This window comes from Macaca thibetana, chromosome 19, assembly GCF_024542745.1.
Source record: "Macaca thibetana thibetana isolate TM-01 chromosome 19, ASM2454274v1, whole genome shotgun sequence".
Classification (NCBI taxonomy): Eukaryota; Metazoa; Chordata; class Mammalia; order Primates; family Cercopithecidae; genus Macaca; species Macaca thibetana.
The window spans coordinates 11,852,542-11,867,756 of NC_065596.1; the positions used below are offsets into that span (position 1 = coordinate 11,852,542).

General features: G+C 54.3%; 4 protein-coding genes across 4 annotated transcripts in view; 1 reads left to right on the forward strand and 3 right to left on the reverse strand.

The window, feature by feature from the left end:
- RNASEH2A (ribonuclease H2 subunit A) overlaps window positions 1-15,215 on the reverse strand; it is a 239,428-nt gene that overhangs the window by 138,268 nt on the left and 85,945 nt on the right. The window lies entirely within an intron of this gene.
- The window catches only part of GET3 (guided entry of tail-anchored proteins factor 3, ATPase), a 422,808-nt gene that overhangs the window by 70,776 nt on the left and 336,817 nt on the right, over window positions 1-15,215 (reverse strand). The window lies entirely within an intron of this gene.
- Window positions 1,667-8,464, forward strand: DHPS (deoxyhypusine synthase). Its single transcript, XM_050770615.1, has 9 exons — window positions 1,667-2,018; window positions 3,221-3,385; window positions 3,624-3,745; window positions 3,827-3,923; window positions 4,003-4,089; window positions 6,780-6,885; window positions 6,965-7,068; window positions 8,043-8,168; window positions 8,252-8,464. The coding sequence occupies exons 1-9, from the start codon at window positions 1,812-1,814 to the stop codon at window positions 8,345-8,347; spliced, it is 1,110 nt and encodes a 369-aa protein (XP_050626572.1). The 5' UTR covers window positions 1,667-1,811; the 3' UTR covers window positions 8,348-8,464.
- On the reverse strand, window positions 8,353-15,058 carry WDR83 (WD repeat domain 83). Its single transcript, XM_050770675.1, has 9 exons — window positions 14,881-15,058; window positions 14,677-14,797; window positions 14,489-14,594; window positions 14,155-14,203; window positions 13,945-14,071; window positions 11,212-11,279; window positions 11,010-11,118; window positions 10,811-10,925; window positions 8,353-8,659 (listed from the first exon to the last, which is right to left on the reverse strand). Exons 1-9 carry the CDS (start codon window positions 14,981-14,983, stop codon window positions 8,510-8,512), a joined length of 948 nt encoding a protein of 315 aa, XP_050626632.1. The 5' UTR covers window positions 14,984-15,058; the 3' UTR covers window positions 8,353-8,509.

Here is a 15,215-nt window from a genome sequence, read left to right on the forward strand (position 1 = left end):
AGGCCGGGCGTGGTGGCTCAAGCCTGTAATCCCAGCACTTTGGGAGGCCGAGTTGGGTGGATCATGAGGTCAGGAGATCCAGACCATCCTGGCTAACACGGTGAAACCCCGTCTCTACTAAAAAATACAAAAAACTAGCCGGGCGAGGTGGGGGGCGCCTGTAGTCTCAGCTACTTGGGAGGCTGAGGCAGGAGAATGGCGTGAACCCGGGAGGCGGAGCTTGCAGTGAGCTGAGATCCGGCCACTGCACTCCAGCCTGGGCGACAGAGCAAGACTCCGTCTCAAAAAAAAAAAAAAAAAAAAAAAAAAAATCCTCCCGAGGGGACAGAACAGAAACGAATGGGCGAGCGCCGGCAAAGCGGTGGGTCTCCAGCAGGCGGCATTAAAATCTTGGCTGGGGGCAGTGGCTCACGCCTGTAATCCCAGCACTTTGGAAGGCCGAGGCGGACGGATCACGTGAGGTCAGAACCAGCCTTGTCAACATGGTGAAATGCCGTCTCTACTGAAAATACGAAAATTAGCCAGGCGTGGTGGTGGGTGCCTATAATCCCAGCAACTCGGGAGGCTGAGGCAGGAGAATCGCTTGAACTAGGGGAGCAGGGTTTGCCGTGAGCTGAGATTGCAACACTGCACTCCAGCCTGCGCAACAAGAGCATAACTCTGTCTCAAAAATAAATTAAGTAAATAATACAAATAAAAAAGAATCTTCATGCGAAGTCGGGAACACATGAAAAGGCGTAAAGGCCTGGCGCGGTGGCTCACGCCTGTAATCCCAGCACTTTGGGAGGCTGAGGCGGGCGGATCACCTGAGGTCGGAAGTTCGAGACCAGTCTGACCAACAAAGAGAAACCCTGTCTCTACTAAAAATGCAAAATTAGCCGCGCGTGGTGGTGTATGCCTGTAGTCCCAGCTACTTGGGAGGCTGAGGAAGGAGAATCGCTTGAACCCGGAAGGTGGAGGTTGCAGTGAGCTGAGATCGCGCAATTGCACTCCAGCCTGGGCGACAAGAGTGAAACCCTGTATCGAATGAAAGAAAGGAAGGAAGGAAGGAGGACGGGAGGGAGGGAGGGAGAGAGGGAAAAGGAAAGAAAGGAAGGAAAGAAAAGGAAGGAAGGAAGGAAAGAAAGAAGAAACGAAAGAAAGAAAGAAAGGAAGAAAGAAAGAAAGAAGAAAGAGAAAAGAAAGAAAGAAAGGAAGAAAGAAAGAAAGAAGAAAGAGAAAAGAAAGAGGCCGGGCGCGGTGGCTCAAGCCTGTAATCCCAGCACTTTGGGAGGCCGAGGCGGGCGGATCACAAGGTCAGGAGATCGAGACCACAGTGAAACCCCGTCTCTACTAAAAATACAAAAAATTAGCCGGGCGCAGTGGCGGGCGCCTGTAGTCCCAGCTACTCAGGAGGCTGAGGCAGGAGAATGGCGGGAACCCGGGAGGCGGAGCTTGCAGTGAGCCGAGATCGCGCCACTGCACTCCAGCCTGGGCAACAGCGTGAGACTCCGTCTCAAAAAAAAAAAAAAAAAAAAAAAAAAAAAAAAAAAAAAAAAAAAAAAAAAAGAAAGAAAGAAAAAAGAAAAAGACAAGACCTAAAGGCTCCTCGCGGCTTCCGTATTACGGAACACATGCGCAAAGATGGCGGCGACCAGGTTTACAGGGCCTAAAAATGGTCACGTGAAAAATCAACTTCCGGTCTTTCTTCCAAAAACGCATTCCCTACTTCCTGTGCTCCTGCGAGACGCGCGCGTCGGGGATTAACGCGTTTCTGGGCCGCCGTAAGCCCGGCTTGGGGCCGCTGTGACTCGAGAGCTGGCTACAGGCGCATGGAAAGTTCCCCGGAACGGGAGGCGCCAGCGGCGGCGCTGGCCGCTGTGCTAAAGCACAGCTCGACGTTGCCGCCCGAAAGCACCCAGGTTCGGGGCTACGACTTCAACCGCGGTGTGGATTACCGCGCGCTGCTGAAAGCCTTCGGCACCACCGGCTTCCAGGCCACCAACTTCGGGCGCGCTATACAGCAAGTCAATGCCATGGTGAGGACGGGGGCGGGACTTCTAGGGACGCGGAGGGGCGTGGCTTGCATAACCAGTGCGGTACGGGGGCAGGGCTTCCAGTGGAGGGGATGTGTCTTTTATTTGAGCGGCCCAATAGTTGGAGGAAGGCGGGACCTATTCTGGGCGGGAGTTTCTGTCCTGGGAAGGGGATTTTGCACTGTAGTAGTTACAGGGTAGTACGGTAGCCCGAGGAGGGAAGGACTGATTCTCGGTGTGGGAGCGGGTTCCAGGTAAATTTAAAGCTTTCTGGAATGGGCGGAGCCTGAGGCTATACAAGTTAAGGGAGGATTTGGGAGGAGGAGCCTAAGTCTGGGCGGTGATTGAATTTAGATTTGCTTTTCCCAGCGGGGAAGGGACCGGATCTGAAAGGAGATGCTCTCTGATTCCTAAAAACGTGGGGGCTGGCTGGGCGCGGTGGCTTATGCCTGTAATCCCAGCATTTTGGGAAGCCGAGGCGGGTGGATCACTAGATCAGGAGTTCGAGACCAGCCTGGCCAACATGGTGAAACCCTGTCTCTACTAAAATTCAAAAAATTAGCCGGGCATGGTGATGCGCGCCTGTAGTCCCAGCTACTCCGGAGGCTGAGGCAGGAGAATCGCTTCAACCCGGAAGGTTGCAGCGAGATCGCGCCACTGCAATCCAGTCTGGTGACAGAGCCATACTCTGTCTCAAAAAAAAAAAAAAAAAAAAAAAAAAAAAAAAAAGCCCGGGCACGGTGGCTCACGCCTGTAATCTCAGCATTTTGGGAGGCTGAGGCGGGCGGATCACCTGAGGTCGAGAGTTCGAGACCAGCCTGACCAACATGGAGAAACCCCGTCTCTACTAAAAAGACATGCCTGTAATCTCAGCTACTTGGGAGGCTGAGGCAGGAGAATTGCTTGAACCTGAGAGACGGAGGTTGCAGTGAGCCAAAATTGCGCCATTGCACTCTAGCCTGGGCAACAAGAGTGAAACTCTGTCTAAAAAAAAAGTGTGGGGGCAAATCCTTAACGCGTGTCCTGAGATCTGGTCTGGGAAGGGGCAGAGTTTGCACAGGAGATGTACCTTGGTCTCCTGTAGAACTGGTCCTGTATCCCTGACTGTGCAGGGCCTGGGGTGAAATCTGTTTCTGGAGCCCACCTGGAGTCCTGGGTCTGGAATTTAACGCCAGTGCTTAACTCGACCTGGCTCTTACTCTCAGATCGAGAAGAAGCTGGAACCACTGTCACAGGATGAAGACCAGCATGCAGACCTGACCCAGAGCCGCCGCCCACTTACCGGCTGCACCATTTTCCTGGGATATACATCCAACCTCATCAGTTCAGGCATCCGTGAGACCATTCGCTACCTTGTGCAGCACAACATGGTGGGGACCTGGTGGGGCCGTGGCCTTGGCCTCTGGGTCAATGGGCGATGCAGTTATTGATCGTTTAAGTGAGATGGGGAGATAGGAGTCTGTTACAAGCAGAGGAACAGAATCGAGTTTTGTTTTGTAGCAGAGCTCCCTCGTAGGAGTCACTGGACAAGGATGAGGTTAGAAGTCCTGCCCAGAATGAGGGCCGGGGCTTCCTTCTTGGGCCAACTTCACTGCCCTGTGGCTGCAGGTGGATGTATTGGTGACCACAGCTGGCGGCGTGGAGGAGGACCTCATCAAGTGCCTGGCGCCCACATACTTGGGCGAGTTTAGCCTCAGGGGGAAGGAGCTCCGGGAGAACGGAATCAATAGGTGAGAACCCTGAGTGGTGCTGGGCAGGGGAGCTGGACCAAGGGTCCTGGGGCCTGATGCCCACATGCTTCCCGTCCTCAGGATCGGAAACCTGCTGGTGCCCAATGACAATTACTGCAAGTTTGAGGACTGGCTGATGCCCATTCTGGACCAGATGGTGCTGGAGCAGAACACAGAGGTGGGGCTGGGGCAACCTGGAGGGGCCAGTCCAGTGGGAGGCAGGGGAGGCATGGCCTGAAGCTCACCTCCTCTCCTAGGGTGTAAAGTGGACGCCTTCTAAGATGATCGCCCGGCTGGGCAAGGAGATCAACAACCCAGAGTCCGTGTATTACTGGGCCCAGAAGGTGAGGACCTAAGCGGGGGCAAAGTAGCCAGACTTTGACATGTGTTACTTCATCTTTCCAGCCACCTGGGGATTCACCACTGTTATTCTCAGCATCCTCACGCTTAGATGAGGAGACTCAAACACAGATAGGCATGGTAAATTAATTTTTTTTTTTTTTTTTTTTTGAGACAGGATCTGGCTCTGTCACCTAGGCTGGAGTGCAGTGATGTGATCACAGCTCACTGCAGCCTCAACCTCCTGGGGCCAAGCAGTCCTCCCACCTCAGCCTCTCGAGTAGCTGGGACCACAGGCACATGCCACCATGACCAGCTAATTTTAAAATTGTTTTGTAGAGATGGGGCGGGGGAGCTCCGTATGTTGCCCAGGCTGGTCTTGAACTCCTGGCCTCAGGCAATCCTCCCACCTTGGCCTCCCAAAGTGCTGGGATTAGAGGCATGAGCCACTGTGCCTGGCCAGGCTAGGTAATTTTGTCCCTAGTCACACAGATAACTAGTGGGGCCTCAGCATCCTTATGTTCCTCCCAGACTATCTCTGGAACAGTAGGGGCAGCACTTAGCGACTCCCCTGGGGCCTGGCTCTGGGTCCCACACTCCCAGAGGCTATAAAATAAGAGATAGCCACTCCCTTTATTTTTTATTTTATTTATTTTTTTGAGACGGAGTCTCGCTGTGTCTCCCAGGCTGGAGTGCAGTGGCGTGATCTCGGCTCACTGCAAGCTCCGCCTCCCGGGTTCACGCCATTCTCCCGCCTCAGCCTCCCAAGTAGCTGAGACTACAGGCGCCCGCCACCACGCCCGGCTAGTTTTTTGTATTTTTAGTAGAGACGGGGTTTCACCATGTTAGCCAGGATAGTCTCGATCTCCTGACCTCGTGATCCACCCGCCTCGGCCTCCCAAAGTGCTGGGATTACAGGCTTGAGCCACCGCGCCCGGCCTGCCACTCCCTTTAATTAGATAATCAGAATCTGGAAAAAAAGAAAAAGGCTGCCTAGCCTTTTTTTTTTTTTTTGAGATGGAGTCTCGCTGTGTTGCCCAGGCTGGAGTGCAGTGGCGATCTTGGCTCTCTGCAAGCTCCGCCTCCTGGGTTTACGCCATTCTCCTGCCTCAGTCTGCCAAGTAGCTGGGACTACAGGCGTCCGCCGACACACCCAGCTAATCTTTTGTATTTTCAGTAGAGATGGCATTTCACTGTGTTAGCCAGGCTGGTCTCCATCTCCTGACCTCGTGATCCGCCCACCTCGGCCTACCTCGGCCTCCCAAAGTGCTGGGATTAAAGGCGTGAGCCACTGTGCCCAGCCCTTTTTTTTTTTTTTTTTTTTTTTGAGACAGAGTCTTACTCTGTCACCCAGGCTGGAGTGCAATGGTATGATTTCAGCTCACTGCAACCTCCGCCTCCCAAGTTAAAGTGATTCTCCCGCCTCAGCCTACTGAGTAGCTGGGATTACATGCGCCCACCATCATGCCCAGCTAATTTTTGTATTTTTGTACAGATGGGGGTTCACCATGTTGGCCAGGCTGGTGTTGAACTCCTGACCTCAAGTGATCCGCCCGCCTTGGCCTCCCAAAGTACTGGGATTACAGATGTGAGCCACCACACCCAGCCTACCTATTCTTTCTTTTTTACGAGACAGGGTCTCACTCTGTTGCCCAGGCAGGAGTGCAATGGCACAATAATGACTCACTGCTGTCTTGAACTTCTGGGCTCAATCGATTCTCCTGCCTCAGCCTGCTGAGTAGCTGGGACTACAGGTGCTTGCCACCATGCCTGGCCAATTTTTTTTGTAGAGATGGGGACTCACCATGTTGTACAAGCTGGCTCTTTTTTTTTTTTTTTTTTTTTAAACAGAGTTTCACTCTTGTTCGCCAGGCTGGAGTTCAATGGTGCGATCTTGGCTCACAGCAACCTCTACCTCCTGGGTTCAAGCATTTCTCTTGCTTCAACCTCCCAAGTTCCCAAGTAGCTGGGATTACAGGCATGTGCCACCATGCCTGGCTAATTTTGCATTTTTTGTAGAGACGGGGTTTCTCCATGTTGGTCAGGCTGGTCTCGAGCTCTCAACCTCAGGCGATCCACCCGCCTCGGCCTCCCAAAGTGCTGGGATTATAGCCACAAGCTGGCTCTTTAGAAAAGAGATAGAGGGTCGGGCACAGTGGCTCATGCTTGTAATCCCAGTACTTTGGGAGGCCGAAGTGGTGGATCATCTGAAGTCAGGAGTTCAAGACCAGCCCGGCCAACATGGTGAAACCCCATCTCTACTAAAAAAAAAAAAAAAAAAGCAAAATTAGCTGAGTGTGGTGGCACATGCCTGTAATCCTAGCTACTCCGGAGGCTGAAGCAGGGGAATCACTGGAACCCAGGAGGCAGAGGTTGCAGTGAGTCAAGATTGTGCTATTGCACTTCAACCAGGGCAACAAGTGAAACTCCATCTCAGAAAAAAAAAAAGAGAAAGAAACAGCTCAGCAAGCTAAGAATAGGCTGGTTCTTTACGTGCCGGGCACTATCCTAAGTATTTTCTGTGGGTTTTCTCATATAGGCCTCATCTGTGAGAGGTGTTACTGTTACGCTCATTTTATAATTGAGGAAACAGTCCTAGATAAATTAGGCACCCCGCCCACAGTCAGAGAGTGATGCAGCCGGCATGGGGACGAGGCTCTGAGCTCCAGCCACTGTCCTGTTATGTTCTCTGCAGAACCACATCCCTGTGTTTAGTCCCGCACTTACAGACGGCTCACTGGGCGACATGATCTTCTTCCATTCCTACAAGAACCCGGGCCTGGTCCTGGACATCGTTGAGGGTGAGGCGCTGGGGCCACAGAGGAGATGGGAAGGAGGGCCGGCTGAGTCCAAGGCCTGACTTAGACCCTCTTTCCCCAGACCTGAGGCTCATCAACACGCAGGCCATCTTTGCCAAGGGCACTGGGATGATCATTCTGGGCGGGGGCGTGGTCAAGCACCACATCGCCAATGCCAACCTCATGGTGAGTGGGGGTGGTGCTTCGGCCCACTGTGCAGACGTGCTGTGTGCTAGGCCTATGCCACGCGCTGAGGAGACATCATGAACTAGACAAACCAGGATCCCTGCTCCCCTGGGACTGATGTTCTAGTAGGGGAGATAGCAAACAAGTGACATCCATGTCGGGGCAGTCATTGCTATGGAGAATACTAGATGATGGGATAAGAGAAAGGGGTTCTGTCTAACAAGGGGTTTTGGAAGGAGGCTTCTGGAAGTATGAGCTGGGAGCAGGGGTTTGGGGAGGCATCTCCCAGGAGCCATGTGGTTGTCTCCCGTGCCAGGAGTTGCAGCTGCTGTGGTAGGATTGAGCTTCTGGATTGCAAAGTTCTCAGGAGAGGCAACAGCCAGTGCAAAGGCTCTGGGGTGCCTGAAGTAATCCAGGAACAGCTGGGAACCTGGTGAGGGAAAGTGGAGTGGTGAGGGCCAGGAGGTGATGCAGCGAGGTGCCACAGGCAGTCTGCTGGGCCCTGTGGGCTGAGGCCCGGCTTTGGTCTTTGCCCTGAGGGAGGTGGGAGAGGACTTGACTCGGGTTCCCATGCTCCCCCTGGTGGCCATGTGGTGAACAGATGGTGGCAGGTGAGTGAGAACTCCAGTCCAGGACGGTGGTGACCATGCAGGGATCAGGATGGGCACCATGGAGGCAGGAGGTGGTTGGATTTGGAGGGCTTCTGAGGATACAGTTGCTGGCAGCTCCTGCCTTGCCGATGGGGCAGGTTGTTGACACCTGGCTGCTGGGTCTGGGGAAACACGGGCCGTTGTTGCCCGGCAGCTCTAGTGACCCCAGACATTGACATGGGCCCTGTCTGGGAGCGAGGGCCTGCAAAGGGCTTCCTTCATCTGGGACACACCTCTCAGCCTGTTTGGCTATGGTGTCCTCCCTCTGTCTCCGTCTCCTGTGACTGGCTGGCTGGGCCCGCCGTGCCCCTCCTCTCCCCACAGCGGAACGGGGCCGACTATGCTGTCTACATCAACACAGCCCAGGAGTTTGATGGCTCCGACTCGGGTGCCCGACCAGACGAGGCTGTCTCCTGGGGCAAGATCCGGGTGGATGCACAGCCCGTCAAGGTAAGGGCTGACTGGGTGGGGCACAGGGTCTTTGGGACCTTGGGCGTGGGACCCATGGCTTACCCAGGTTCCCCCCTACCCAGGTCTATGCCGACGCTTCCCTGGTCTTCCCCCTGCTCGTGGCTGAAACCTTTGCCCAGAAGATAGATGCCTTCATGCATGAGAAGAACGAGGACTGAGCAGCTGCTGTCCCAAGGTCTTACCTCCTCCTCTATTTATTAATTTGCAGACCCAGCCCCTCCCCTACTTTTTGGTCAGCCACGTCTCTAGAATAAAATGGTCTCTGCAGTCCTTCCGCATCTGTGTCTCGGTCCTTGGTCCTGTTGGTGGGTCCCCTGGCTTCAGCCTGCTCCATCCTCTGCCTCATAGGTCTCTTCCCGCCAGCACTGGACGCTGCCCCCAATGGCGGTCAGCAGGCAGGGCTCCGTGGGGTGGTAGGCCAACGACTGCACCACGCCATGACCCACAGGCAGGGCCAGAGCCAGGGCACCCTGTGGAGCGAGGGGTAGGGAGTGGTTATTTGTGGCTGGGCTGTCCCCTCGTTCCTGAGGTCCCTGGGCACCCCCCATCTCAGTCCTGCCTGAAGCTCTCAGTCACCTCTCGCCTGACCTTCAGCCACCTGCCTCTAATTGCCTCCTGGACACTGCAAAATGAACCTACCCCAGACTGAGACCCACAGTAGCTCTGTCCTACCAGGTGTTCAGGCTGCATGTCTTGGGAGCCTCTTTTATTGACTTTTCATTTTTTAAAATAACAGAGATGGGGTCTTACCATGTTGACCAGGCTGGTCTGGAACTCCTGGCCTCAAGTGATCCTCCTGCCTTGGCCTCCCAAAGTGCTGGGATTACAGGTGTGAGCCACCGCGCCTGGCTTTGGGAGCCTTTTTCTTTTTTTTTTTTGAGACAGTCTCGCTCTGTTGACAGGCTGGAGTGCAGTGGTGCGATCTCGGCTCACTGCAACCTCCAACTCCCTGGTTCAAGGGGTTCTCCTGCCTCAGCCTCCTGAGTAGCTGGGATTACAGGCACACACAACCATGCCCAGCTAATTTTTGTATTTTTAGTACAGACGGGGTTTCACCATGTTGGCCAGGATGATCTTTATCTCCTGACCTCATGGATCCACCCCCCTTGGCCTCCCAAAGTGCTGGGATGACAGGTGTGAGTCACTGCTCCTGGCCGGGAGTCTTTTTCTTGTACCACACGTTCCTCTATCAGTCATTCCTCTTGGCTCTGCTTCTACACTGTGTCCAGAGACCGCTGATTTTCTGCCACTACCATGCTTGGAGCATGCCTTGCTCGCAGCTTGCGTGTTCCCTGCCACAAGCTGGGCTCCATCCTGTCCACTTGGCAGCACCTATGATCCCCACTTCCCCTGGTCACCACCAATGCAAACAGTTCCTCAAGCAAGCCATGGTTCCTCTTTCCACCTTGAAAATGTCCCTTGATGTGTCTGCCCTCCAATGCAACTTCTGTTCTACTGGGCCCACAAGAAATAGGTGGAACATTCTTGCTATCTTAGTTCCTAAAGCAACAGCTTGTCTGCCAAGTCCAGGGGCCTCCGGTTCCCTCCATCCTCTTACGGGCCTTAGTTCCCCTGGCCAAGCCCAGCGCTGATGTCTCCTTGGCCAAGATTCCCCCAGTTCTGACCCCACTACACCAGGATGGTCTATTTCTGGCCTAACTCCCCACCAGGCTGGGACATGTCAAGGACAGGGCTCAGGGCTTGAAAACATGCACAGGGATGCTCAGATGTAGCTCCAGTTTCTTGAATGACTACAGCCCTGTCTCACCCAGGGTTAGACATGGCCGTCGGCTCCCCCTTGCCCAGGGGTCAGTGCCAGTTGCTTGGCCTGGCATCTGTGGCCCAGCCTAACCTGGATCTTGCCGCAGCTGCCGCCACCCTGAAGCCTTTGTTTCCTGACTGACGCATGCGCTGGCCACACCTCTACACAACATATGCTGTTCCCTTTGCCTGGAATGCCCTTCCTGCCTCACCTCATCTAGCCCAAGCTGGGCACGGTGGCTCAGGCCTGTAATCTCAGCACTCTGGGAGGCTGAGGCGGGTGGATCACTTGAGGTCAGGAGTTTGAGACCAGCCTGGCCAACATGGTGAAACCCTGTCTGTACTAAAAATACAAAAATTAGCCAGGTGTGGTGGTGGGGGCCTGTAATCCCAGCTACTCTGGAGGCTGAGACATGAGAATCACCTGAACCCTGGGGGGCAGAGGTTGCAGTAAGCTGAGATGGCGCCACCACATTCCAGCCTGGGCAACAGCATGAGACTCCATCTCAAAAAAAGGAAAAAGGGCCAGGCGTGGTGGCTCAGGCCTGTAATCCCAGCACTTTGGAAGGCTGAGGTGGGCAGATCATGAGGTCAGGAGTTCAAGACCAGCCTGACCAACATGGTGAAACCCTGTCTCTACTAAAAATACACAAATTAGCTGGGCATAGTGGCATGCACCTACAATCCCAACTACTCAGAGGCTGAGGCAGAAGAATCGCTTGAATTTGGGAGGCGGAGTTTATAGTGAGCCAAGATCGGGCCACCGCACTCTAGCCTGGGCGACAGAGCAAGACTTGTCTCAAAAAAGAAAAAAGAAGATCCTAGCCTTCAGGTATGAAATAAGGCTGGGGTCACCTCACCTCCACCAGGTCCCAGAAGAACACCTTCCCGTCCTCAGAGCAGCTGACCACATGTGTGTCACGCTCGCTTAGGCAGCAGTCCAGCTTGTACTCCTGGTTCTTATGGCCCTTGTACCTAAGGGTGGACAGGATCGGGGGGCTTGGTCCTCTCCAGAGGTAGGAGAGGAGGGAAGAGATCCCCACCACCACAAGGACTCACTCGCCCAGCAGCTCCCCTGTGTCTTTGTCCAGAAGCCGCAATGTGGAGTCCAGACTGGACACCAGGGTGCACTGCCCGTCCCGGCTGAAGCAGGTGCAGGTGATGGCGCCTTGGAGGAGGGACGGATAGGTGAGTGAGGCTGGGGTGCCCCTGGCTGGCCCCCCATCTTCCCTGCCTGTCTCACATCTCCGGCCACACTCACTGCCCACGTAGTCTGAGAAGAGCTGGCCCATCCTCAGGTCATAGCGTCTCATGCGGCCGTCCACGGAGCTGCGGGAGAGGGTAGATCCAGCGGGAGCCTTGCCTAGGCTCCATGGCTCCAGGCAGCCCTGTGCCTTCCCAGCCCGCTGGGCCTGCTCTTCCAGTGCACAGGAGTGGAATTCTGAAGCTCTGGCCTTGAGACTCAGGCCCAGGGCCAGTCAGGTCGTTTCCAAGACCCACACCCCTTTTCCAAACCCTTGGCGACCTTCCGATTCTCCCTTTTCTTTTCTTTTTTTTTTTTTTTTGAGAGAGTTTTGCTCTTGTTGCCCAGGCTGGAGTGCAATGGCCTGATCTCGGCTCACTGCAACCTCTGCCTCCCAGGTTCAAACGATTCTCCTGCCTCAGCCTCCTGAGTAGATGGGATTACAGGCATGCGCCACCATGCCCTGCTAATTTTGTATTTTTAGTAGAGACAGGGTTTCTCCATGTTGGTCAGGCTGGTGTTGAACTCCCAACCTCAGGTGATCCGCCCGCCTTAGCCTCCCAAAGTGCTGGGATTACAGACATGAGCCATCCCACCTGGCCCAATTCCCCCTTCTGTATTCTCCAGCTCCTCCTCCTCAGTACTCAGTCCCACCACTTTCCCCACTACCCAGCACCATCATCTAGACTGCTCTGGTCTCCCTGCACCCCCACAGCCACCAGAGGGAGCACTTTTCAAAGTACAGTTGATCATGAACAACAGGGTTTGAACTGAAGCAGTCCACTTATATGTGGATTTTCTTCTGCCTCTATCAGCCCTGAGACACTAAGACCAACCCCTCCTCCTCCTTCTCCTCCGCCTTCTCAATGTGAAGATCTTTATGATGATCTCTTCACTTCCACTTAATGAATAGAAAATATATTATTTCGGCCGGGCACGGTGGCTCACGCCTGTAATTCCAGCACTTTAGGAGGCCGAGGCAGGCGGATCACAAGGTCAAGAGATGGAGACCCTCCTGGCCAACATGGTGAAACCCCGTCTCTACTAAAAATACAAAAATTAGCCAGGCGTGGTGGCGTATGCCTGTAGTCCCAGCTACTCAGGAGGCTGAGGCAGGATAATTGCCTGAACCCGGGAGCTGGAGGTTGCAGCGAGCCAAGATCACGTCGTTGTACTCCAGCCTGGCGACAGAGACTCTATCTTAAAAAAAAAAAAAAAAAAAAAAAAAAAAAAAAAAAAAATTTCTTTATGTTTTTTTTTTTTTTTTTTTTGAGATGGAGTCTCGCTCTGTCACCCAGGCTGGAGTGCAGTGGCCGGATCTCAGCTCACTGCAAGCTCCGCCTCCCAGGTTCACGCCATTCTCCTGCCTCAGCCTCCCAAGTAGCTGGGATTACAGGCGCCTGCCACCTCGCCCGGCTAAGTTTTTGTATTTTTTTTTTTTTTTTTTTTTTTTCTGGAGACGGAGTCTCGCTCTGTCGCCCAGGCTGGAGTGCAATGGCCGGATCTCGGCTCACTGCAAGCTCCGTCTCCCGGGTTCACGCCATTCTCCTGCCTCAGCCTCCCGAGTAGCTGGGACTACAGGCGCCCGCCACCTCGCCCGGCTAGTTTTTTGTATTTTTTAGTAGAGACGGGGTTTCACTGTGTTAGCCAGGATGGTCTCGATCTCCTGACCTCGTGATCCGCCCGTCTCGGCCTCCCAAAGTGCTGGGATTACAGGCTTGAGCCACCGCGCCCGGCCAAGTTTTTGTATTTTTAGTAGAGACGGGGTTTCACTGTGTTAGCCAGGATGGTCTCGATCTCCTGACCTCGTGATCCGCCCGTCTTGGCCTCCCAAAGTGCTGGGATTACAGGCTTGAGCCACCGCGCCCGGCCATGATTATTTTTTTAAATTTATTTTGTTTATTTATTTTTGAGACGAAGTCTCGCTCTGATGCCCAGGCTGGAGTGTAGCGGTGCAATCTTGGCTCACAGCAAGCTCTGCCTCCCGGGTTCACGCCATTCTCCTGCCTCAGCATCCCGAGTAGCTGGGACTACAGGCACCTGCCACTACGCCCAGCTAATTTTTTGAATTTTTAGTAGAGACAGGGTTTCAGCGTGTTAGCCAGAATGGTCTCGATCTCCTGACCTCAGGATCTGCCTGCCTCAGCCTCCCAAAGTGCTGGGATTACAGGCGTGAGCCACCGCACCCGGTCTATTTTTATTTAACTTTTTAAATCGTTTCATTTTATCTTTTCTTTTTTTTTGAGACGGAGTCTCACTCTGTTGCCCAGGCTGGAGTGCAGTGGCACAATCTTGGCTCATTGCAACCTCCAACTCCCGGGTTCAGGTGATTCTCCTGCCTCAGCCTCCCAAGTAGCTGGGATTACAGGCTCCCATCACCACACCCGGCTAATTTTTCTATTTTTAGTAGAGATGGGATTTCACTATGTTGGCCAGGCTGGTCTCAAACTCCTGACCTCAAGTGATCTGCCCTCCTCGGCCTCCAAAAGTGCTGGGATTATAGGTGTGAGCCACCATGCCCGGCTCGATTATTATTTTATTTTTTAGACAGTCTCACTTTCACCCAGCATGGAGTGCAGTGGTCCCTCAAACTCTTGGGCTCAAGTGATCCTTCCACCTCAGCCTCCCAAGTAGCTGAGACTACAGCTGTGTGCCACTGTGCCCAGCTGAGAGTAGGTTTTAATCTGAGCATGGGGGCAGCTATGATTCCCAGTAGCACCTCGGCTGAGACCAGGTCCTGGCTCCACTCACCCTGCCAGGACCTCGTGGTCTGACACCTTCACACTGGACACACCATCTCTGGCCTCATCTAGCGTCTGCACTGGCTCAGGCCTCCGTGAGCGGCAATCCCAACAGCGGATACTGGAATCAATAGAGCCTGTGAGGCCAGCATGATGGTGAGGTCAGGTTTGGAGGGGAAGGGCAGCATCCTGGACCCCCCTGTGTAGGTCCCAGACTCACCGGACAGGATAACTGTGGCCTCTTCATTAAACTGCACCGTGTTCACCTTCTGAGAAAGTTATTGCCACTCAGAGGAGGCTGGACTTTGGAGGACTGGGATAAAGGCAGGGTTCCCAGTGTCGGTTAAAGCAAGGGCAAAGGTTAGAAGGGGAGGTGAAAGGTTTTGGGGGAACAGCAAGGACAGGGGTTGGTGACTGCCTAGCCTGGCATGCGGAGCGGGGGATCGTCATCTGGGGAAGGGATCCTTACGGTGTAATGGGGGTGGCCTCATCACCACCTGTGCGCTAATACGGGTCCCCTCCGCTCGAATGAGGGTCTCCAGGCTTTCACTCACCCCTGCATGGCCCCGGAATTTGCGCACGACCTGTCCTGATGCCACATCCCACAGAACCACCGCCTTGTCCCCGCCGCCGGAGCAGAGACTGCTGTTGTCAAAGGAGCTGGAGTAAAGGAGGAGGAAGATCAGCATCGACCTCGGATCCCAGCCTCAGCGCTCCCATCCCAGCCTGGCCCCCGGCTCACCCGGCCGCATCCAGCACCTCGTAGCCGTGGCCGCTGTACGTCCGCAGCAGCGTCCCCCGAAGCGGGTTCCATAGCTTCAGGGTCTTGTCACTGCCGCACGTCAGGCAGTAATTGCCATCCACTGGGGAACACCAGGCGGGGGTTACTGGGCCGCCGACCTCAGGAGGCGGGAGGAGGACCCGGAATGAAGACTAAGGCGCTCACCATTAAATCGTACGGCTCGCACCGCCCCTTGCCCGCAGTCCAGCGTCTTCAACCGTTTCTGCGGCAGCTCCGGAGGCCGCGGCTTTGGCTCAGGGAAAGCCATAGTCCCAGGACCCCTTCCTCGCCGCCTTATATCGGTCTGTATGGAAGATTCCGCGCCTTCGAAACCCACGCTTGGGTGTAACCTTATTATTGTTCTTCCTGAACTACTTCCTGTTTATCACTTCCGGGTTCATCATTTTGGCATTTGGGTGCTCTTGTTGGAACTATTGAAGCCCGATTTCAGGTTCTTTTCCCCATTTCCCCTTTGCAAGGGAGGCTTCTGGATTCTCCTA